The following is a 24,810-nucleotide window of genomic DNA, read 5'->3' as shown; positions in this document are numbered from 1 at the left end:
CCGCCGGTGCAGAGAGAGCTGAATGCAGAAGAGTCTCCCTCTGCAGAGGGGAGGGGAGCCCAGAGGGAGGAGATTCAGAAGAGTCACATGCACCACTTCCTAAAATCTCAGAGGTTGAAAGAACCGGGTTATTGCCCTTAACCAGAAGCCATTCGTTAATGAGCAAATGGGGAAGCCCTGTCTGCATTTATAAACAGGCCCTGAGGGTTTTTAATTTCAGATGCCTTAAGCTTATTAAACCACTTTGTAGACCTAGAAACGTCAGAGAGGGGAACTTTGTTTTTAAAACAAAAAAGCTTAAAACAAAAGTCAAGCCACAGACCAGTAGAAAATATTAGCAAAACACATTGATAAAAAGACTTTTATCCAAAGTGTATAAAGAACGCTCAGAACTCACTAAGGATAAAACAAATATCCAATAATAAATGGACAAGATATTTGAACAGGTATTTCATCAAAGAAAATGTACAATTGACAAATAAATTCATGAAAAGATGCTCAACACCATAGTCATTAGGAGAATGTAAATCAAAACCTCAATGCAGTATTTTTTGCACACTTACTGGAATGGCTAATATTCCAGTAAGTGAATAAAAAACAAAAACTCATAATACCAAGTGCTGACAAGGGAAGCAGAGCATCTGGAAGTCTTACTGCTGGGAATGCAAAACTGTTCAGCCTCTTTGGAAAACAGTACGGCAGTTTCTTATAAAGTTAAATACAACCTGGCCACCCTACTCCTAGGCATTTACCCAAGTGAAAAAGAAAATTGAGACTTCTAAGAACCTGTATGCATATATTTATAGCTGCTTGACTCACAATTGCCATCCCCTCAAACCCTGGAAATAACCCAAGTGATCTCAAGTAGTGACTGGCTAAACAAACTATATCACAGCCACACAATAGGATCCTGCCCAGTAATTAAAAGGAGTGGACTACTAACACACACAATGGCATGGGTGAATGTCAAAGCGTTATGCTGAGTGAAAGAAGCCAGACTTAAAGCCTACTCTTTGTGACATTCAGGACAAAGCAAAACCATAGGGACCTAGAACACATCAGTGGTGGCCAAGAGGAGGGTGTGGGAGGGGTTGACTTTCAAGGGTCGGGAGGGAATTTTTTTGTTGTTCTGTATCTTGTGGTGGTGGTGACGTAGCTGTGTAAGTTTCTCATAATTCATAGATCTGTATACCAAAGAGTGTGTTTTCCTGTGCATAAATTATATCTCAATAGAAAGAGGTTAACGAAAGAAATGAACTTGGGGCAGAAATTGTGGGTTTTTAGAATTATTCTTATAGTTGATGGTTAGTTTCAGTTTGGTCACACACGTGTTCCTTCATTCCTTTAACAAGTATATGCTGAGTGCCTACTGTATGCTGGTCACCGTGAGTTCAGCAGTGAACAGAGCAGATACAGGCCTGCCTTTGTAGAGCTCCTTGAAGTGGAACAAAGCGCAAAAGACTTTATGGCTTGTCCTGGAGTAATACAGAGGTCACACTCGCGACAGGCAGGGCCGCGTGGGGAGGCAGTTTAGAAGAAGGCGTGTTAGAGAAATTGGGTACCAGTTGTGCAACACCAGACCCATCACGCAGCACCCTGGGCCCTGCAGCCACTGTCCAGACTTCAGGCTGCCTCTATGCGGGATTTCCAGGAGCACGTTATTTCAGATGGGCCAAAAGGCAGACACCCCTTGTCTAGGAGAAGGTATTCTGGAGTGAGGGGGGCCTGTGACAGGGAAAGGAGGGTAATGCCAACCTAGGAGGGCTTGGTGCTTGAATCAAAATATGTTATTACTTATAATTTATAATGTAATATTTACATTTTAGTACTGTCAGGACAAATACAAATGAATAATAAGAAGACTAATTTTGTCTGTTGAAAATAAGGACAGAGACTTTCTCCCCTCCCGTTTCTTAGAGCAGTTATTTTCCAAAACTTGTAAATTCTGTCTCTCCATCTTTAAAATACATGTAAATCTCTTAAAGAGCTAAATAAGCAATCCAAGCATGTTTCTTCCAGCACCTGGGGGGGGCCATCTTTTCGAAATGTAATCATCAGGGAAAATAGGGCCCTTATCTCCCAGGTTTCTGGGAGGAGAGGAGCCAGACTTCACCTGGCACCTGGCTCCAAATTGCAAACCTACCTCCAGACAAAAAGATAAGAGGAAAATTTGTCTTTTAAGGACAATTACTAAGCATATTGCCAAATGCATTTAGGATGAAAAATGTGTGACAAATAGTTCAGTGAAGTCCTCTTATTGGAGGGTTAGACATTATCTTGAGAAAATGTATACAATGGGTTGTATCTGCTTGGCTATATAAAAGGGCACGATTTCTTTGTTTTTGTAATCTTTTTAGTGGGTCGCCTATAATTCTCATTACATTCTGGTTTAATGCTTATTCAATAATAAAAACTTTCTTTTTCTTCTACTTTGGTGGGAGATTTTCTGAGGTGGCAGGAGATTTTGTTTTTAATTATGTTTCTCCAACCATACCTCCATTCAACTTTTCATTAATCTCTTAGGTAATTAACCCTAGGAAAGATATTAAGATAGCAGATTTTCTTATTTTCAGAATAACTAAAATTCAGGGTGAGGAAACCCACTCCTCAGTAAATTAGATGAAGCAGTGAAGTAAGAAAGAAAATCCCGAACAAAGCATCCATTAAAAATTAGAGATGCCTACTGCATACAGATCTAAGAAATCTAGGACTGCCCTGGTCTGTTCCTCCCATTCTCTGTTAAAATGACTTCTTTCCCCAGGCTGGATAATTATCATAAATTTTAAGGAATATCTTACAAGTCACCTAAAGCTTTCTATTCTGTTGTGGGGGAGGGAAAAAAAGAAACCCCAAAACTTTCTCTAGGTTCTCCTGGCTGGTCTAAGCATTAAATCAACAGGAGAAGGATTAGCAGGAAAAAAAACCCAAATTTAATTGTAAACATATGTGGGCTCCATAAGAATATGACATTCAAGGACAAGTTAGGCAATTGAGGCTTATATGCCTTCTGAGAGAAGGAGGTGGGGTAGGGTCTGAGACTCAGGAGGAAGGCAATTCACATGGAGCTAGAGATACAGATCCTTGCTGGGCCCTGCAGAGACAGTGGGATGCAGAGAGCACGCTGGTCACCGGGACCTGCTGAGGTCTCCCTGCCACACCAGCCCATGTTTTTGTAGAGGTCTCGGGTAATAGTGCTCTTCCTGGACCAGGCCTTTATCTAAATTCTTCTAGACAGTTAAGGGAGAGGCAAAAAGAAAGAGCTCTTAAGCTCTTTTTGTTTTTTTATAAACAATCAGCCTCCAATAATCCTCAAGCCAAAGAGATATTCCGGGGTGGCAAGTTTTGTTCCACTATGGTATATACAGGAAATCGGAGATAACAGCCAATGGTCTGCCATTTTGTGTGTAAAGAAGGTAGTGTGCGTGTGTGTGTGTGTGTGTGTGTGAGGGAGATGAAGAAGTCTTTTTTTTTAACATTTTTTATTGATTTATAATCATTTTACAATGCTGTGTCAAATTCCAGTGTTCAGCACAATCTCCCAGTCATTCATGGACATATACACACTCATTGTAACATTTTTTTCTCTGTGATTTATCATAACATTTTGTGTATATTTCCCTGTGCTATACAGTGTAATCTTGTTTATGTTTCTACAATTTTGAAATCCCAGTCTATCCCTTCCCACCCTCTACCCCCCTGGTAACCACAAGTCTGTATTCTCTGTCCATGAGTCTATTTCTGTCCTGTATTTATGCTTTGTTTTTGTTTGTTTGTTTGTTTTTGTTTTTTAGATTCCACATATGAGTGATCTCATATGGTATTTTTCTTTCTCTTTCTGGCTTACTTCACTTAGAATGACATTCTCTAGGAGCATCCATGTTGCTGCAAATGGCATTATGTTGTCGGTTTTTATGGCTGAGTAGTATTCCATTGTATAAATATACCACCTCTTCTTTATCCAGTCACCTATTGATGGACATTTAGGCTGTTTCCATGTTTTGGCTATTGTAAATAGTGCTGCTATGAACATTGGGGTGCAGGTGTCATCCTGAAGTAGATTTCCTTCTGGGTACAAGCCCAGGAGTGGGATTCCTGGGTCATATGGTAAGTCTATTCCTAGTCTTTTGAGGAATCTCCACACTGTTTTCCATAGTGGCTGCACCAAACTGCATTCCCACCAGCAGTGTAGGAGGGTTCCCCTTTCTCCACAGCCTCTCCAGCATTTGTCATTTTTGGATTTTTGAATGACGGCCATTCTGACTGGTGTGAGGTGATACCTCATTGTAGTTTTGATTTGCATTTCTCTGATAATTAGTGATATTGAACATTTTTTCATGTGCTTTTTGATCATTTGCATGTCTTCCTTGTTTAGGTCTTGAGATGAAGAAGTCTTGACACACTGTCGTAACTAATCCTTCTCTTCCCTATTACTTTCAGGAAAAAATTAAAATTCAGTTTAAAAGTCTCCCTCCCCAGTGGCCTCTGTACCTGTTGCACCCCCTAGAGGTCAGCAGCAGGAACCAGAGTTTCTCAGTATCTGGAGAAAGGCAAAAAGGGCAGGGGAGCTTAGAGGTCAGTGAGGCTGTGGGTGACTCCTCACCAGTATGAATTAAGATACCCCACATCCAGGGTGGGGCCACTTGAGCAAACAGCCTGCACGCTGCCCCAGGGCTGGCTTAGTTAGTTTCCAGGTTGAGCAAAGGCTTGAGTCCAAGAGACAACACCATAGGGGTGAGGGTTAGAAATCAGTCTGCCATTGTAATTTAGGGAATTGCGTCCTAACTTTCAACTTTCAGTTTCACTCAGGCCATTAGATGGAGAAGCTGAGCTGTGGAAGCATTAGCTACTGATCATGAAAATGTCTTATGATTGTGTAAGGTAGTGGGAAGGAGCAGGGCACTTACAATATACACATTTATTGCTGTGAAAATGACTCTGGATTAAATAACGTACTTCTATCCCACAAATAAAAGTACAACAACATACACATCCACACAAAGAAGCCAAAATAACAAACCTTTGAATCATACATTCTTTTTATCCTTTTTGGTTTTACTCTAGTGCCTAATACAAATGAGAAATTATATGAACTGAACTAGAAATAAAAGCCTGGATGTTTGTAAGCAGATGATGGTGAAATCAGAGGGAGAATGAGTTGGCATCTTTAAATTTTCTTTCCTACCCATAGGCATTACTGTAAGAATTCATGACCAGTGCTAAGCCTGTTTTGCTATACCTGCAAGATCACAGGAGAATAAAATCAGAACAATCATTTGTTGAGAGCTTTCTATCATCCATGCACTGTGTTAAAACATTTTGGATACAATTTCTTATTTGTTCATGTAAGAATTCTGTGGGTTAAATACCATTTTCTCTATTTTGTGGATGAGGACACTAAGCTCATAGCAGTCAAGGGACTTGCTCCAGACACCCCAATAGTAAGAGAGCTAGGATAGAAGTTCAAACAGGGCGTGACTTTGTTTATCCACTGCCCTGTTCAATAAGTTCTTGTGGAAGGATGGGTCTGGCTTTGAACTTGGGCCTGTATCACTCCACGGTGTTCAGAAAGGCTAAAACACATTTACGTGGTTGGAGTGTGTTATGACTTCCCAGTTCTTGTGTGCATTTGTCGACTAAAAAAAATGCACAGCGTGAGAGCTGTGAGTTCAGTTTTATTTGGGGATTTACTGAGGACTACGGCTCAGGAGACGGCCTCTCAGGTAGGTCTGAGGAACTGCTCCGAAGAGGTAAGGGGGAGGTCAGCACACACGTGATTTTGGAGGAGGGGTTGCAACCAAGCACACATCTCAGTAGACATTTACTGGCAGTCACGAAGAACAGATGCCTCAGTTAATGATTTTATTGCTTCTCTAAGTATGGGAAGAGATCATAAGTTTATAAAATTTTCTCCTGAAAATTCTTAACTCCCTGAAGTCCTGTCCCGCCTGTCTTCCCAGAGCGCAGAGCTCCCCCTTCCTGACCCCCACCCCGAGCCCCTGGCAGGGTGCATTGAAGGGCAGTGGCTGCCATGGCTCATGACTTAGCTCTTGCAGAGCCCCAGGGCCAGTGATTTTTAGTTGGCACTTTCCAGTCCAGCCTGACTTCAGCTGCCAAGGCAGCTCAGAGGCCTTTTGGGTTAAGAGTGACTCTTTGAACCCTTTCAGCCTCAAAGAACTAGACGGCGTAAATCTACCTCTGGCCTAGTCGTTTTTAGGCATTTGTGATTAGAGATGGGAGCTGGGAGAGCTGTTTATGCTAAGAAGAATTCTTTTGGAGCTTCTTATGACAGGAAAAGAGCTAGCTCATTTAAGAATTCTTGGAGTCGGGGATCTAAGAGTTGAGTGGCTTCAGCAGGCTGCTTCCCTGCAAGAGTCTTGTAGAGGCACGAGGCCTGCCCGGGGGGCAGTACTGAGACGTCTCCCTGAGTCTGACTTTCTAATTCTTTACTCTGTGGTCCAGAGTGTGAGTCGATTAGGAGTCCTGGCTAGTGTCAGAGAGTTATGTGAAAACTATGTTAATGGCTGATATTCCTCATCAGGGAGTATTTGGCTTTAAAAAGGAAGTAGCAACACAGTTCCAAGACCTCTGTAAGTGAACTTTGGGACTGGGGGTTTTGCTTTCTGGGAATATGTCTTTTTGAGAGCAATAATAAAACAGAAGGTTGTTTTTAATGGGAAGGGGACTGTTTGGAAACAAAAATGGGAATTTGTTCAGCTCATTAAGAGGGCTCTTAAGGTATGCACTGGGGATACATTAATTATGTATACATTAATAAATTAATGTATAATATAACATAATATTAAAATTAATAGATTAATATTAATACATTAATGACGTACCGGGCAAGTGGATGGCATAGCACTTCCCTGTCATTGTTTGGGCCATTGTGTGAGAATGAATGACTCTTGGGAAGAAAGATCCTTCAGCTGCAAAGTTTCCTGTTTTTCATCAGTAAGGCTAACATAGAATATAGATTATGTAACTAGAGGGAAAAAAAATAAACGAGGTTTAAGCACTGTAAAAGTTAAAAGCTAAATTTAAAAAATCCTAATGGTCAAGGGACCAAGGAAAATCTTTTATCTAAAAATGTTAAAGGCAGACAGTATTCTGGGCCTTGAAAGCAAGTAAGAAACTTCCCCTGAAGAGTTAAATGAAAGTGAGCTCTAAGCGCCCTCCTCAGGCCAAAGGCTGAGCAACACCTTCCTTCCTGTGAAGGCGGCATCCTGGGCACCAGTCACAGTACCCTGCTGACGACGGTGGGGACGCAAGGTGCTGGGATTATCTCACATCTCAGTGCCTTGTTCAGGCTTCTTTCCCCACGTGGAAGTGTTTAGGCTCAAGGACACAGACCTAGTCGAACACTGACAATGACTAACGTTTGAGGAGTGTATCCTTCTCTTCTCCAATGTCTTAGATTTCCAAAATAAAATCTAAAGAAGTTTCAAAGCATTGTAAATTATTCTGAACGCGCTTGGGAGATTTGGGTCTCAGTGTCGTCACGTCTAGCTGTGACTTGGAATAATTTACCTGAATTCTTTAAGCTCTGTTACTTTCTGTTTATAACAGGGTGATAATAGTACCTACCTCCTAAAATTCGTGTACTGATTGCCCAAGCTAAAATGAGGGCAACGCCCCCTGCAGAGGTCTGGTGCACACTAAGCTCGCTGTCACTGACGGAGGGCACGTCTTCCCCTCTCGGTGTCCAGACTGAGGGCTTCACTCTCCGTTGCCTTAACGCCCTGTTGCTTTATCACCACCTCCTTGTCTGTTCTGCTGAGGTGGAGTAACTTATCAGGTTGATAGATTTGGAAGCAGAACCTGGATATTCTCTGTCCAACCCCTTCTTGATTTCTTTTGGAAGTGAGCTTGCCCTTAGACATCTACTTTCTGATGTCTCAGTTATGCACTCAGTGAATGGTAAATGCCTGCAGTGGTCAATCTGTCCAAATTTGCGGGTCAGAAGGGGACCATGTGCTCTATGTCACCTCAGTTACTAATAAAGGTGTGTGTATTTGTGGCGGGGTGGGGGCGGAGGGCAAGGGTTGGAGGTGTCTTAGGCTCTAACTGCTTTCATCCTTTGTCTTAATTTTCAATCGGTTCAGAAACCAGGAGAGGAAGGGTGTTCGTTAATAAGATTCCTCAGACACTAAAACAGCTGTCATGTAATTATCACTGGGGAAAAAAAAAGCAAAAACAACCAGTTGGAGTTAGTCTTGCGCAGAAGTGATAGTTTGGTTCAATTTACCCAAGAGCAGTTGACCAGACTGTCTTCTCCACAAGCACATTTGTGAACAGAGTCTCCACACTTGGCTTCTGAAAACGTGCCCACCACCAGATGTGGCAAGAACAAAATTTGGAACAGCATTTCCCAACCCCTGAGTGGAAGCACGATCCTGAAGACATATATTTAAATTTTTATTAATTCTTCAGATACTGGAGGGATATATGGTAAAACAGCTAATCTTAGGCTTGGTTTTCAAATCTTTGCTTGCCTCTCACTAGCTGTGAGATTTCTGGCAAGTTACACTCACTCTTTCAGTTCACTCATTTGTAAATTGGAAATAATAATACCTACCTTGTATGGTTGCCATGAAGTTTAAATACATTCATAACTGTATAGCATTTGTTTTACACTAGCATACAGAAAGCACTCAGTAACTTTTCACTGTTAAGGTTATTTGTAAAAATTACATGCTGGGCATTGTGCTCATGGTTATAAATGTAATGGTGAACAAAGTGGATACTGAAAGTTTCATTTAGGACCGAGTTACATGATTTAGCCTAAATCCGTTTCCATTCGCTGCTGTTTGAACTCACTGAGTGCTTCCAAGAGGAGTGAAGTGTAATGAAAGGCAAAAATCAATCCTTGGTTCAAGAGCAACATTTTAACTACATTTTATTTTTCATAAAGTGAATCAAAACATTTTTGCTCTAAGAATAATATGCAAGCTATCTAAGTGGCATAAGCTTATTTTCTGGCTCTAAAACGAAAACTTAAAGATTTTCTGGTATTTTAGATACTTTAAATAATAGATGTTTTAAATCAAGGAAATTTTGCAAAAAAAAGTATTTTAAATGGAATGGTGGCAAGGTCCAAATTTCTTTCCCTGTGGCACCGAGACTATCCACACAAGATTCGACTTGAAGTTGCTCCCTCTTGAGGGGGGGGAAATGTGTTTCAAAAACAGGAGGCATCTCAAGACAGCAGTGCCAATACGTGTGTCAGTCTTTGGAACAGTCTTGTCAACCATTCCTGGAAAGGAGAAGGGAAAAAACAAAGGAAAAAAAAAAAAAACCTTTGGAATCTTTCAATGTTGATCCACAACCCAGAATAGGATGTACTAGAGGGTCAGTTTCATTCCCATAAGAAACATCTTTTGGTCATTATTGATGAGGCCAAGGAATAAAGTTGAGCAGGTGAGTGTGAATCACTCGTCATAAAGCGGTGGCAGCGTGATTTAAACTGAGAGCCCAAATCCAAGAAACCAGGGGAGTCTGCGGAACTGGTCAGGGCTAGATTATGGATTTTCAGGAGGAGGGTTTCCCATTGTGGGAATAACTGCCTGGAGTCATTATCACTCACTGATTCAGCGCTGGCTGTTACCACTCCTTTTCCTAGCACTGTGAATTAAATCATGCTTGATAGTTTTATGATCATATTTTTTCACTATAAAAGTAACAAAACCACTTAAAATAAGAGCAGTAAACAAAACCATCCCCAATCTCACCTTCTAACATACAATTGCATCATTTGGATTTATCTTTTCTGGCCTTGTTTCATGCTAAAAAATTTGTTTGTGCAATTTTGCCTACCTCTTTTATATTGGACTAATTAACCATTTTATTTTTTTGCATATTCCTAAAATCTTTGTAATATAATTAACATAATTTAAGTTGTATTTATCCTTCTTTGTATTTTATTTTTTAATTGAAGTAGAGTTGATTTACAATGTTGTGTTACTTTCTGGTGTACAGCAAAGTGATTCAGTTATACTTATACACACAAGTATATTCTTTTTCATATTCTTTTCCATTATGGTTTATTACAGGATATTGAATATGGTTCCCTGTTCTATATAGTAGGACCTTGCTGTTTATCTGTTTTATGTGTAGTAATTTGTATCTGCTAATCCCAAACTTTTAATTTATCGCTCCCCCACCCCCTTTCCCCTTTCCAACCAGTCTTTTTAATGGTTGTATGATATTCCTTGTGCAGATGCTCTGTAGTGAAATTTTACACTTTCTTATTGTTGAACACTTGGACGTTTAAAAAGTTTTGCTACTAGAAATAGTAGTGTAACTAGACATTTTGTACATATATCTACTTGAATACTTTGAATTACTCTCTTTAGATTAATTATCAGAAGAAAAATCACTGAGTTGTATGTGAGCATTTTTACGACTTTTGTTACAAATTACTTTTGCTTGTCTACCAGCAAAATATGAGAAAACAAGTTTCACTCTATTTTCATCTATTTCAAAGGAAATAAACTTTACCGTTGAATAAAATTGCTCATTTAAGAAAGCAAATGTTGATACTTTATGTTGTCTAATTTTGCGTTTAAAATTCTCTCCGTGTACTGGGTATTGCCTTGTCTCTGAATGGCTGTTCATAAGTCTACCTGTTGGAATCACAGTGTTTTCCTAGGCATTATGTATACATCTTTCCCATGTAAAGATATTCATTGTGTTGCAAGTAATTTTTGTAAATAATTTTTTTCATGGTGTATTGTTAGCCATTAAATCTATTTTTAAATATGATCTTTATCATAGGAAGTGGCATGCAAGAGCTAACATTTTTGAAATGGAGATAAAATAATTTCAAAGTATACTGTATATATGTATTTACATGCAATATAATGTGTATATGCAGTTGAACTGTAATAATTCTACATAATAAAACTGAAAAAGGAAAAAAAAGAAATAAAACGATTTATCTGAAGGTCATTTTTAAACCCAGGGATATGTTTAATGTAATATAGAGCCATATAAAGCACTTATATACACAAATATTTCCCCATAGACACCACATTTTGAATAGCCGATAGCCAGACCGGTCTAGTCATTGTTCCTCAAAAGTCTCACTCTCTTGTGTCTTCTGTTCTGAACATCTGCTTCCTTTCTCTACAAAGTCTTTGTTGATGCTCAGTCGCTACCTGTTTCTCTTTTAAATTCATTTAGCTTCAGTTGGCACTATTCATAGTATATCTTGTATTCTTATTTAATTGCCTTCTGGTATGTTTTGTCTCCTTAAGCAGAACATACGCTCTTGAAAATGAAGTCATAGCTTGTGGCCTGTTTCTATCTTTCACAGTACACGGCAGCCTGAAAAATGACTTGCCGAATTAGGAGCAATCAGTGTTGCATTCGAGATTAAGTAACAGAATATGGAGAAAAAACCATGAGAGTATAAAGTTTTCAGAAATCTAGATAAAGGAATCTTATTCTAAAGTTAAGTCTCCAAATTAGAGTTTAGAACTAGTGTCATTAGAAGGATCAGCTGGCTCGTGGAAAGTGGGATAATGCACGCTATCACACAAAGGACAAAGAAACTTCTGGCTTCAGTCTGCATCTCCAGGGACAGGCGTGCTCCTGATCATGTCGGGGAAACTGAGGCAGCTTACCAGACTTTCATTCATGTTTATTCTGGAGGTTTTCATAGATGTTCATCTCCTCCTTGGTAATATCAATTGATTCTCTGAGCTGTTGATTCTAGAATTTGAGATAGGAGAAAGGAGTCAAAGAGTGAGACTCTTAATAAGATTTATAAAGCAGGGCTGGTATTGAATCTGGTCTTGAGAGCAGCGGACCGAGAACTGGGACTTCTGGCAGTGGAGACACTGCGTGCTCCATCCTGGGGACCAGAACCTTCGTAAGGGGCTGCTTGATGTTGTGAAAGGCTTTATCACTGTGTAAAGGTAAAGCCACAATTCTGCAGTGGTGGTGGGGGAATGGTTTGAGGGGAGTGGGAAGGGAGCCAGCCCACCAACACAGCTAGGACCTGACATCAGGGAGGAAAAGCATCTACTAAGTAACACAATTGGTTGTCTCACTAGCAGATGTTTCTACCATTTAATGGACTGTCTCTCACTTCCACACTGCTTCCTCTACATTAACAATCATCATGCAATCTTTTTTTTTTTAATTAAGAAAAAGCAGCATTTTAGGGGAATACGTACTGGAAGAGCATTAGCTCACCTGGCTCCTCCCTCTATTCCCCCAAACAGGCGATTCAGATGAATCCTACAGGTCTGGCAGCCTGCCAGGGCTGAGGAGACAGTGGCCTAATTGGCAAGTTTTAGAAGCCATGTAATGTGTTCTCTTAAATGTCCTTCTCATCATTTTTTTCTGGTTGTTTTTTAATTGTAATTTCCCTTTGTTATTTCCTAGTCTTCAGCAGCAACTGTTAGAATTAGAGGTGGTGACTGTATATATTGTTTTTAGAAAATTAATATGGGGAGAGTAAGAGAAGTTTGGAGAAGTAGTTTACAATGGTAAGGAGGGGTCAGCAGAGAGTAATGGACATTATGTGTATGTATTGCTTGTTATATGCCAAATGCAGCATGTATCTTTAATCCCCACAGCAGCACCATATGAGACAGGGATTGTTACATCCCTGTTTTACAGACAGGGAAACTGATGCTTAGGCGGAATGAGAAATGCATCCAAGGTCACACGGCTAATACGTGATGGAACCAGGAGGCAAGCCAGAGAGTCTCATGCTGGAGCCCTTGCTTTTAGCCTCTATGCTATTGGGTCAGGAGTTCCAGGCAACAAGCAACAACCAGGGAAGATTTGGGGAAAGCTTCCCCAGGAAGACTCCAAAGTTCTTAGGGAGAAAGTCCGCTTCCTGCTTTCATGCAGGATGGGAACTTGTGTATTAAAGACAAGTGTTGGCCTCTTGAAGGCCTGAGAACCTGGACATATTTGACTTAAAGACAAACGTGAGAAAAACACCTTTAGCGTCTGCCACAGAGCAGATAATCACCTTTTATTCAACATACACTTGTGAGGAGAGGTTTGGGGGAGAGGGAGTGTGTGTTTTGACTTTTGTGCCTACTGTTAGTAGAGCAAATGGACGTGGTTAATGTAGACATTTTTAACAATCAAATGTACAATTTTCTGGCTTGTGTATTGGTAGCAGAGATTTCTCAGATTCTGGGTATTATAATCAGCGTCTCCCGCAGGAATACAAACAGCTTGATGAAGACTAGAATCAAAAATAAATTCTCTACCCTACCTGAAGCTCCCTAAAATCCAGTCTACAGACAGGCTCAGGTAGAAATAATGAGGTACAGTTGTCCCTAGGTATCCGCAGGGGATTGGTTCCAGGACCCCTTGTGAAAACCCAAATCCTCAGATGCTCAAGTCCCTTATATAAATGGGAATGGGTTCCATGTTCTAGGATTGGGAAAATCAATTGTACTTTCACTCTATTTCTCTTTGTCCCAGTGTCAATTCCATGGCCTGATAGTGTTTTATAACTTGGGATCTTGTTAGAAAGTTGGCCCAGGATTTTAAAGATTCCTACATCCCCAAGCGACCTATCCAAGTTCACCATGGACCATGGAATTAACCAATATTTGTGGGGCTTTCTGCATAACTTGAGTTAGCCTGGGGTAGATTAGATTAGAGCATTTTTTTATTGAGCTCCTGCTTTGTGACAGGCATTGTGAATACCGGGGCAAACCACCTGCAAATCGAAAGATCCTAAATGCGTAGCTGAGGTGGCAGGAACGTATTCAGATCAAAGTCTGAGCACAAGTGGAGAAGGGCTCTCTACACTGTGGCCATACACATCCCGGTGGTGCCTGGTTGCTAATGTGATTCAAGAATATTCTGGCATCTCCTGAACTTTATTTTTTTTTGTCATTTCTCTGACATTAACTTAAAAATATAAATACAGTTTCCACTGTACCCTGTGCTGAAGGAAAGCGTTCATATCAAAATCTATAAAGTAATTAGCAGGTGAACTCCTTCAGAGCAAGAGAAACGCACTGGTAGTTTCCATAAGTTCCAGAGACCCTTTTACCCAAAATACAACTTTTCAGAAGACTGCTTTAAGTTTACCTGAGTGCTTATTTCATCCTGAGAGCGTTCGTCATCTGTTCTGCCTGCAGCTGGTTCAGAAAAGACTGTGTTAGGTCAAGCACTGAAACAAAGGACCGTATCAGTTAGTCCAACCATCAAATTCAAACAGATTCGGATCACTTAGGCCCAGGGCCTGTGATGTGAAGTGGTGGAAATTTCAATTGGTAAGAAGTAGGGTCACTTTTTAGAAAGAGATTAAAAGTCTTTTACTTTAAGGATTGGGTAACAATATGCAGAAAGTTTGGAAAGTAGAGAGACAATATCATGTATTGTCCCAGCATCCCCCAAATACTTTCATATTAATATGCATTGAGAGTGCCAGGCCCATTGGTAAGTAATGAGGATACGTAAGAAAGCAAACGAGTTACGATCCATGCTTTCTCGGAGCAGACGGACCAGCAAACATACAAACAAACAAAAGGAAATGCAAGATGGAAAAATACAGAATAATTTGTAACTATAACTCAGATGCTATCAGTCTTAATTCACACACTGGATGTCAAATATGGCAGTTAAAAGGATTCCTCTGTACTCTAGACCGAGTGCATGTAAGTTTCCAAATACAAATATGACTATTTTATGAAGGGAAAGTAAGTTCACAGTTACTCAGAGAAGTGTCACTCACATACCTGAGGTTGTTGAATGAGATGGTTTTTGTGACGGTATATCTTTTCTAGTCTTCCATCTGAATCTTTTCACATCAATTGAAGTTTGAACAATCATTACCTTTGTGAAATCTTCAGTGCCTTGTATCTGGCAGGTGACAGATTACAAGCTAATTTCTGAGTCAATACCATACAATTTAAAATGTTTTTCTGATAAGCTACTATCTCAGGCCCTTTCTAAATATTAATAAATAGAAAATATTAATGCATATTAGATACATATCTTTAAATACCTGGATATGTTGGTTTTGTGAAAGTCAACATTCTATATGCTTTCACTGACTTTTAAATATCTTGCTCGTTTTTCTGACAACTGGGAAAAGTGTTCAAGAGTTAATCAACAACAACCCTTTAAAATATCACCCAGAGAGTTTTCTTTGTGGCAAAAAGAAAGTTTAAAAATCAATGGATTTCAAGAAATCCTCTGACCTCATGGCCGTTTTTGGTGTGCTTTGAATTACATTGGTACCCAGATCCACAGCGAGTGGGGCTTTATGCCCAGGTCAGGGGACATGTTTGGGCAGACTTGGGTTGCCTTAGGAATCTCTTGCTTGACCAACTAAATTCTCAACCAGCACCCCTGAGGTCTGTTGTTATGTATTCAAGAATAGAGGTAAGGAATAATTAGGAATAATGTTTCACTTCTTCTCACTGAACGTCACATTGGTGCTGGTGGCGTCCACTTAGAAAACTTTCTTGTGACTGTTCTCACCTCAGGAGTCCTCTTATCCCCACCTCAAATCTACTTTTTAAGTACTTCTATCAAAGCTGTAAATGTTTATCAATCTGTGTGTGTGTGTGCGTGTATATATATATATATTTTTTTCACTTAGTTGAGAGATCTTTTGAGGGCAAGTCACAAGTCTCATTTGTCTTGACCACTTTAGCATCTAGCACTGTTCTGTCTTGTATCAGTTGCTTAAAAGAATATGTGCTTTATTTGATTGACTCTAGGTCCCTCTTCCAGTTTACTTTCTGTAGTTCTATTTCATATGTTCCCTGATTCCTCCTGACAAGTGCCTCTCTTACTCTACCCCAACAGACACAAACACACACACACAAGCATACATATATACCTTCTTCTCCTTCCCAGGGCACAGCTTCTCATTTTGATTGGAAGTGTAACTTAACAGCTTAAATATGAGAAGTCCTTCACTTTCACATTCTCTTTCAAAGTAGCTGGGGAAATACTACGGGGACTCACTTCAGCATGGAGCTGGCAGAACCTTGTTAGAGTACTGTTCATATGGTCCAGAGAGACCGTGATCCTTCTGCAACATGTACATGAACTTAATAGGCCCTCTTTTACTATTTACAACTGCATCCAAATCTAACTGTGGCCAAAATGTATAACTTAGCTTGCTTCATTGACATTGAACAGGAATAGCTTGGTGTTTGGGCTACCCAGTGCCAAAGCAATCAGTGGACTTGAGGTGTGTATGTTGTGTGTGTGGTGTGTGTGTGTGTTTATGGAGTGGTAGGAGAAAAGGAGAGAATGAGAAGGTGGAAAAGTGATGATTTTGCTAATATTAACACATTGTTGGAAAAATGGCACATTGACCTGAAGACATGAATCAATGTTTCTTTACCTGATGGCATGTTATAGGAATTAAGAAAGGAGCCTTATAAGTTTTTCGTAACTGACAATCTTCTACAGCTCCGTGGATGAGGATGACATAAATTACAGTTTCATCGTAGATATCAGTTTTGGTGCACTTTGGTATATCTCTTACATAAATGTTATGGAGTTTTAACTGCATCTTGTAATTCCAATCCTACAAGAAAAACAATTTCATAATCTATGTTCATTATAAAGTTTAAAATAAATTCCTAAATAGTTAATTTCTAACAGTACTTCAGGGCAGTTTCATTCAGAGAGAAGGACAATTTTACATAAATACCTCTTACCTCATAAGATAAATGCTCTCTGATTTTTTTGGCAGTAATAGAAAGTCCAATTTTTAGCCACATTTTATATTCAATGTGAGGACAGAGTTGTTCAAAAGCTTCATACAAGTGATTTTTGGCAATAAAACATGTCTGGAAAAGAGAAGATACCAATTTAATATTTCATTCTGTGCACCTGTGATTTAAGGGAACAAGATTTCTCACTTATATTTGTAATATTAAAACTAAGAATTTAAATGATATAGATTCATATTATTGCCTGGAAACCTAACAATATGTGCATATTTAATAAATACTCGTGTGATCTTGTCATACACTAAATTTAAAAGGCCACATGATCCAATGAGAGGTTCTTTATCATTCTTGGTGGTTCTGAAAAAAATTAGGAAACAAAGTATCAAAATCATTTAACCTTTCAAACTAGAGACATAATTATTTCTAAAAACATTTCAGAGGAGCAAACATTTTGGTCAATACTAAAATGCTGACATTAACAGTGAACATACTATTGGCTGTTGGGAATAAGCTCCTATACATTCACAAGCCATGGTGTATGTTGGCTTTTATTTCTCTTGGGTAGGAATCTATGAGTGGGATTTCTGGTAATATGGGAAGTGAGTGTGTAACTTTATAAGAAACTGCCGATCTGTTTTCAGAAGAGGTTGTAATATTTGACACTTTAACTAGTCATATATGACTTTCAGTTGCTTCATTCACATCCTTGCTAATACCTGGTTTTCAGTCTTTTTGTTTTTAGCCAATGTAATAGGTGGGTAGTGACACCTTATCATGAGTTTAATTTGCATTTCTCTGAGAGCTAATGATATTAAGAATCTTCTTCATGTGCTTATTGGCCATGTGTATATTCTTTTGTGAAGCATCTGCTCAAATCCTTTGCCTAATTTTTAAAATGGAAGCACAGTTGATTTACAGTATCATATTAGCTTCAGGTGTACAATATAGTAAATCAGAATTTTTATAGATTATACTCCATTTAAAGTTATTATAAATATGGACTCTTCCCTGTGCTATATGATATAAATTTGTACCTTATTTATTTTACACATCGTAGTTTGTACCTCTTAATCCCCTACTCCTACCATGTCCCACCCTATCCCTTCTTCCCATTGGTAACTACTTCGTTTTCTAAAGCTTTGAGTATGTTTATGTTTTGTTACATTCCTTTATTTAATTTTTTAGATTCCACATTTCAGTGATAACATAACATTTGTCTTTCTCTGACTGAATTATTTCACTAAACATAATACCCTCCAGGTCCATCCATGTTGCAGCAAATGGCTGAATTTCATTATTTTTTATGACCAAGTAATATGCCCCCCCACAAGTACATATATCTGTGTTTTTCCTGGTTTCTTCCTGTAATTGATTTCCAGTTTTTTATCATTGTGCTTAGAAAAAAAGCTTGATATAATTTCTATCCCCTTAAATTTGTTGAGACTTCTTTTGTGGCCTAGTATGTGATCTATCATGGAGAACATTCCATGTGCACTTGAAAAGAAATGTCTTCTACTGCTACTGAATGGAATGTTCTACAGATATCTCTTAAGTCTAACTGGTCTAATGTGTCGTTCAAGACCACTGTTTCCTTATTGATTTTCTGTCTAGATGATACATCCTTTGATGTAAATGGGGTGTTAAAAGTCTCCTATTATTATTGTATTGTCAGTTTCTCCCTTTATATATGTTAATATTTGCTTTACATATTTAGGTGTTCCTTATATTAAGTGCATGCACGTTAAAAATGTTCTATCCTCTTCTTGTATTGATCCTTTTATAATTATATAATTTCTTTGTCTTTTGTTATAGTCTCTGTTTTAAAGTCTACTTTGTCTGATATGAATGTTGCTACCACAGCTTTCTTGTCATTTCTTTTTACATGAAATATTTTCCTCCATTCTCAGTTTCAGTCTACGTGTGCCTTTAGCTCTGAAGTGCGTCTTTTGTAAGCAGCGTAAAAATGGGGTTTGTTTTTTATCCAGTCAGCCTTTCATCCAATCTTTTTTGTGTGTAGGGGGAGGAGGTAATTAGGTTTACTTATTTATTTATTTTCAGAGGAGGTACTGGGAATTGAACCCAGGACCTTGTGTATGCTAAGCATGTGCTCTACCATTTGAGTTATACCCTCCCCCAACCCTATGTCTTTTGATATTTAGTACCATGAAATTTAAAATGACTATTGATAATTATGTACTTATTGTCATTTTGTTACTTGTTTTCTGCTTATTTTTGTAATTCTTCTTTGTTCCCTTTTTCTTTTTGTTTCTTCCTTTGTGGTTTGATGATTTTCTTTAATAGTAGACTGCTGTTCTTTTATTTTTAGTTTTTGTGTATCTATCATAGGTTTTTAATTTGACCAAGTAGTATGCCACACACACACATACACACAAATATGTACATATATCTGTGTTATCCTGGTTACTATGGTAACAAAATGACAATAAGTACATACAATTTTTGTAACTTATCACTAGACTGTAAACATATACAAGCACAGAAATAACCTTAAATTTGGTACTAGATATTTAACAAGATTCAACAGTAAGTCGTAAAGAGATGTTTTCTGACCTCCACTACAGTTTTGCAGGTGGCAGAATATTTCATGGGTTCATTAGTCAAGCAGTTTAGCTCTCCTATTATTGCCCCACTGATCACAAAATCTGTGTAAGTTATCTGGTAATCTTTCTCCTCTGACTCCCAGATTATTTGGTCAATTCCCAAACCTGGCTTTGACCTTTGAAGCTGTTCAGTGACAAAGAAAGAAAAAAAATACATACACCAGTTAATTTATCAAAACTATCTGATTTATGGCATTTTCTCCTTTGGTCTTAACAATTTTAATATTGACATACTGTTTTGAGAACATGTATTACTCATACCTTTTAAGGTATATTGATTAAATTAGCAATGACTTAGAAACAAAGCACTCTTAAATACTCTGAGCTTTCTGGTTCCACCTACTCAGTCAGCCTATACCTGCCTCAGAATGGCTAAATGCTCAACTCAAACATAAGGTAAATAACAATTTATATTATAATTTTCCATCTTAATGATGATCCTTTTAAGGTTTCTTGTTATCTACAGGAAGGTATGGCTTAAAAGGTAGTGGGTGGTGTTATCCATTATGTCTGAGGAAGAAAACTGTTGTTTGGATGGTAGCCGCTGTCCTAAAAAAGGAACAATGGAGTTCTTAACATTGCAAGGTATTTTTCTCAATCATATGATGTTTTTAACTAACGCTCACAAGTGCATTTATAAATAACTCTGCCTTACCTTCACCATGCCTGAAATAATTATATAAATTCCTTGGGGCTCATCATCTTCTTCAAATATATTATTTCCACAGTCATATGTTACAATTCTGGCTCTTTCCTACAAATATCACCAAATACATAAGCTACAAATATTTTAGCAATGGTTGGAGTTCACATTTTAATAAAAGTTTTACACTTTTAAATACTACTCAAAAAGATCTGAGATACTGTGTTAGCAATAAATTTGTAATAGAAGATAGGAATTGTGGCTAATAAAGAGAAGAAGGTGGATATTCATGGGTATGTACAATTTCAGATGGGGTATTTATACATAGATTAGGAAACAGTCTAATCTATGAATAAGAATGTAATGGAAGGATGAAAATATTTCATTTGGATGAAAAATAATTAGGACAGATGCAAGCTAATGGTACATATATGTATTATACATACCCATGTTCTGAACTGATGAAGTAAATAAAAAATTTATTCATTCAAAATATTTTAAGCAGGGGAAAAATATAATCGTTCTTTTGGTACTAGCTAGATATAGAAAAAGATGTTATTATAACAGGTGAGACCCATTTATTTGTTCACCCCCTAAAGCTTATTGAGTGCCCACTATGTGAGATGCAACATTGTAGGGGCTGAGTATTCAAAAGCTGAAAGAGGTGAAAAATAGAGTAGGGGAGAGAGACATGAAGATAATAATTGTAATGTAATGTAATTATGCTATAATAAAGGTATATATGGAGACAATGGTGACACCTTTAGTCCTCCAAACTCAGGATGGACCACAGGATGGTCTTCTACTGGTGGGGAGTTTGACTCCAAAGCCTGCTTTTCTGAGTAGCTTTGCTGGGGATGTTTCCAGAGAAGGAATAGCAGAGAAAGTTTTGGGGGAAAAAAAGTGAAAGCAAAGGGCACTTCAAGATAAGTAAGCAGCACTCCCAGAGGAATGGACTTAGAAAACAGTATATAGTGCCTGGGGCACCATGAGTGGTTTAGTGTAAATAGAGTATGGGGCATATGACATATGGGCGACAGAAGGTAAAGATGGAGGGGTAGGAGGAGGCAGATTGTGGGAGAACTTGGCATGCCATTCAAAGAGATTTTGATTTCATCCTATAGGCAATAAAGGATATTTAAAGAATTTAAAAGTGAAGAATATTGTGATTAAATCTTTATTTTTAAAAAGATCATTTGTTGGTACATTAAAGATGGTATTACTAAGAAATAAAAATGTTACCTGAATAAAGCTTATGTAGTCTTCGTCTTTATCTAGCCATGGAACATGATGAAGTACCTCATCAACAGTAATCGGTTTGTATATAGGTTGAAGATCAAGTATCTCTCTTTTTCTGGCTGTTATTAACTAAAACCACAAAATTTAAGAAAGGAGATGAAGAAAACCGGTGTTCACAGAATGTTTAAAGTAATTATGGCTTTGTACTATTTCTTCTCCTTGTTCTTCTGAGATTTTTGTTATTCATGGAAACCTCTAACCTCTTCCGTTACAGCATTTTCCTGTTATCATTATTCTGAACTTTTAGAAGTAAACCTTTTTACCAAAGTATAGGAAATATACAAAAGAGTGCACAAATCATAAATGTCCACTGAAGGAACATTTACAACATGAAAACATCGCCCAGATGTAACCAGTGCTCGGATTAAAAAATAAAAATTTATAGCACCCTAGAATCCTCCCTTATGTTCTCTTCTAATCATTACTTCTACCCCAACTTAATCACTCTTCTATTACCACACTTCAGCTTTGTGTGGTTTTGAGCTTTATCTGCATGAAATCAAAGAGTATGTACTTACCTGTGTTTGGTTTCATTTGCTCAACATTATGTTTCTGAGATTCATCTATGATGTTGCAAGGAGCAAATATTCATTCATTTCATTTTCACTGTTGTTTAGTATTATGTTTTATGAATACTCTACAGTTTTATTTATCTGTTGTGGATTGAGATTGGGTTGCTCTAGTTTTGGAATTTTGTAATGCTGCTGGAAGTATTTGCTGTACATATGTACACATTTCTGTTGTATATATGGTTATATAATCTAATTTCTGGGTCTTAAGATATGTATGTGTTCAAGTTTAGTAGAGTCTGCCAATTTTTCCAAAGTAATTGCATCAATTTATACTCCCATTCTAATAATGTTCCATGTGTTCCACATCATTGTCTACACTTGGCATTGTCTGTTTGTTTGTTTTTTTTAAATTTAGGTATTATGGTGGTTGTGTATTTGTATTTTCATTTTGGGTTTAATTTGCATTAAGCTTTTGACAATGATATTGGCACCTTTTCTTACATTTATTGGCTATTAGAATATCCTCTGTTGTGAAGTGCCTGCTCAAGTCTTTTGCTGATTTTTAAAAAAATGAATTTTCTGTCTTGTTCTTATTGATTTATAAGAGATATTTACATATTCTGGACATGAGAACTTTGTTGGATATATTTATTTTGACAATATTCTCTACCTTTTTGTGGATTGTCTTTTCATTACCTTAATTTTCTAATAAAAAGAAATGATCAATTTTAATGTTATTTAAATCCACTTTTCTGTTCTGTTTAAGAAATCTTTGCTTAAGCCTATTATAAAAATTTTTATTTTATCGTCTAGAAGCTTATTGTTTTAATTAGGTCTATTTATGTTCTATTTATTATTGTATTATTTAATTATTTTTTATTTTGGTGGGGGGAGGTAACTAGGTTTATTTATTTTTAAGAGAGGTACTAGGGATTGAACCCAGGACCTCATGCATGCTAAGTAAGCGCTCTACCACTTGAGCTATATCCTCCCCTCTAGAAGCTCATTGTTTTACCTTTATAGTTATATACTATCCATCTGGTGTGTGGTGTAAGAGTCCAGATTCACAAATAAGATAGGTGTAAATACTCTTAACATGGAAAAAATAAACTATTGAGGCAAAATTAAAACCTAATAAAGTGAAGAGCTATGTTAATAGATTGGATGAATATCACAAAGATGTCAATTTTCTCTAAATCGATATACAGGCTTACTGGAATCCCATCAGAAATTTCAGGAGGTTATGAGTAGAAACTGACAAGATGACTCTAAAATTTATTTGAAAATACAAAATGCCAAAACTAGTCAAAATAATCTTGAACAAAGAATAAACACCAAAGCTGGAAGATATACACAGTGAGATATGAAGATTTATTATTAAGTTTCAGTATAAGACAGTATGATATACATTGAAAAAGTTTCAATGATAGATAAGTAGAAGAATGAAACAAAGAGAGTCCAGAAACTCATCAGCATATACACAGTCACTTTATGACAATGGCTCCACTGTGGTGTAAGGGGGTAGGATGACCTTTTCTATTCTCCCTTATGGAGAGGGTGTGGAGAACAAGGAACCCTCCTACACTGTTGATGAGAATGTAGATTGTTGCAGCCACTATGGAGAATAGTATGGAGATTCATTAAAGCACTAAAAATAGAGTTACCACATGATCCAGCAATTCCTCTCCTGAGCATATATCCAGAGAAAACTCCAATTCGAAAAGATACATGCACCCCAATGTTCATAGCAGCACTATTTACAATAGCCAAGATATGGAAGCAACCTAAATGTCCGTTGACAGATGAATGGATAAAGAAGATGTATATATACAATGGAATACTACTCAGACATAAAAAAGAATGAAATAATGCCATTTGCAACAACATGGATGGACCTAGAGATTATCATATGAAGTTAGAGAAAGATAAACATCATATGATATCACTTATATATGGAATCTAAGAAAAAAATGATACAAATGGACTTATTTACACAATAGAAATAGACTAACAGACATAGAAAACGACCTTATGGTTACCCAAAGGGAAAGTAAGAGGGTGGGGAAGGAGTAAATTAGGAGCTTGGGATTGACACATACACACTACTATATATAAAATGAGATAAACAACCAGTTCCCAGGCTATATAGTTCCTGTATAGCCTAGGAACTATATTCACTATCTTGTAATGTATAATGGAGAAGAATATGAAATATATATATAGCACTGAATCAATCTTTGCTGTACACCTGAAACTAACACATTGTAAATCAAATATACTTCAATTTAAAAAAAATCAAAGTTGATGATATTATACATATTGTTTTATAAATTACTTCTTCCCTACTAACAATATATCTTGGTGAATTTTTTTGTGTCAGTACATACAGATTTTTCTTATGTAATATTATTTTGTACACAATGTTCATTTGTGTGGATTATCGCAATTTACATAATCATTCCAATTTGATGGTCATACTAGGTCGTTCCTAGTATATGGTTGAACATATATCTTTGTTTACATTTGAATATTTATACATTTATACATGTGTAATTGCTGGTTTTAAAGGTATGTATTTTAAAAATTATCATTTGTTAAATTGCCCTCCAGAATCACTGTATTCATTTGCATTTTTTTCTGCCATATTTAAGTCTGACACTTTCTCATTACCTCATTACCATTGAACATTGTCAGTTTTTTCTGTTATTGCTAATTTCATGGGCAAAATATAGCATCTGTTAATACTTTAGTTTCTTTATCTTTGGTTACTAGAGATATTAAATATCTTTTCAAACACATTGGCAAATTTTCTTTTCACATCGTGAAATGCCTGTTTTGTATTCTTTTCTCATTTTCTATAGCATTCTTTGTCCTTTTCTCATTGTTTTGTGAGAACTTTTTAGGTACTATTGCTATCACTACCGTGTAATTTTTGTTGCAAATACCTTCAAAGCTGTGCCTTGCTTCTTAACTTGTTTGTAAAATATTTCAACATATAAAGTTTTAAATTGTATTCAGTAGTATCTACTAATCTTTCCTCTGTTGGTATCTGGGTT

At 37.4% G+C, this 24,810-nt stretch overlaps 1 protein-coding gene across 10 annotated transcripts in view; it reads right to left on the bottom strand.

Annotated features, from left to right (window-relative positions):
• Positions 1 to 8,879: 8,879 nt before the first annotated feature.
• Positions 8,880 to 24,810, bottom strand: part of SLC9C1 (solute carrier family 9 member C1) — a 66,080-nt gene continuing 50,149 nt past the window's right edge. For 9 of the 10 annotated variants that reach the window (XM_072965349.1, XM_072965372.1, XM_072965351.1 and 6 more), the window contains 9 exons: positions 21,186 to 21,311; positions 19,956 to 20,054; positions 19,251 to 19,424; positions 16,665 to 16,796; positions 16,346 to 16,531; positions 14,721 to 14,844; positions 14,071 to 14,120; positions 11,625 to 11,712; positions 8,880 to 9,253 (listed from right to left, as the gene is read on the bottom strand). In XM_072965349.1, coding sequence (XP_072821450.1) covers positions 11,632 to 11,712; positions 14,071 to 14,120; positions 14,721 to 14,844; positions 16,346 to 16,531; positions 16,665 to 16,796; positions 19,251 to 19,424; positions 19,956 to 20,054; positions 21,186 to 21,311 — 972 coding nt within the window. In that variant the 3' untranslated portion in view covers positions 8,880 to 9,253; positions 11,625 to 11,631. Of the gene's footprint in view, positions 9,254 to 11,241; positions 11,326 to 11,624; positions 11,713 to 14,070; positions 14,121 to 14,720; positions 14,845 to 16,345; positions 16,532 to 16,664; positions 16,797 to 19,250; positions 19,425 to 19,955; positions 20,055 to 21,185; positions 21,312 to 24,810 lie in introns of those variants that run through there. The other variant, XM_072965356.1, reaches the window with a different exon arrangement.

The sequence above is a fragment of the Vicugna pacos genome, chromosome 1, assembly GCF_048564905.1.
Source record: "Vicugna pacos chromosome 1, VicPac4, whole genome shotgun sequence".
Taxonomy (NCBI): domain Eukaryota; kingdom Metazoa; phylum Chordata; class Mammalia; order Artiodactyla; family Camelidae; genus Vicugna; species Vicugna pacos.
This window is presented reverse-complemented; position numbering and strand designations above follow the sequence as displayed.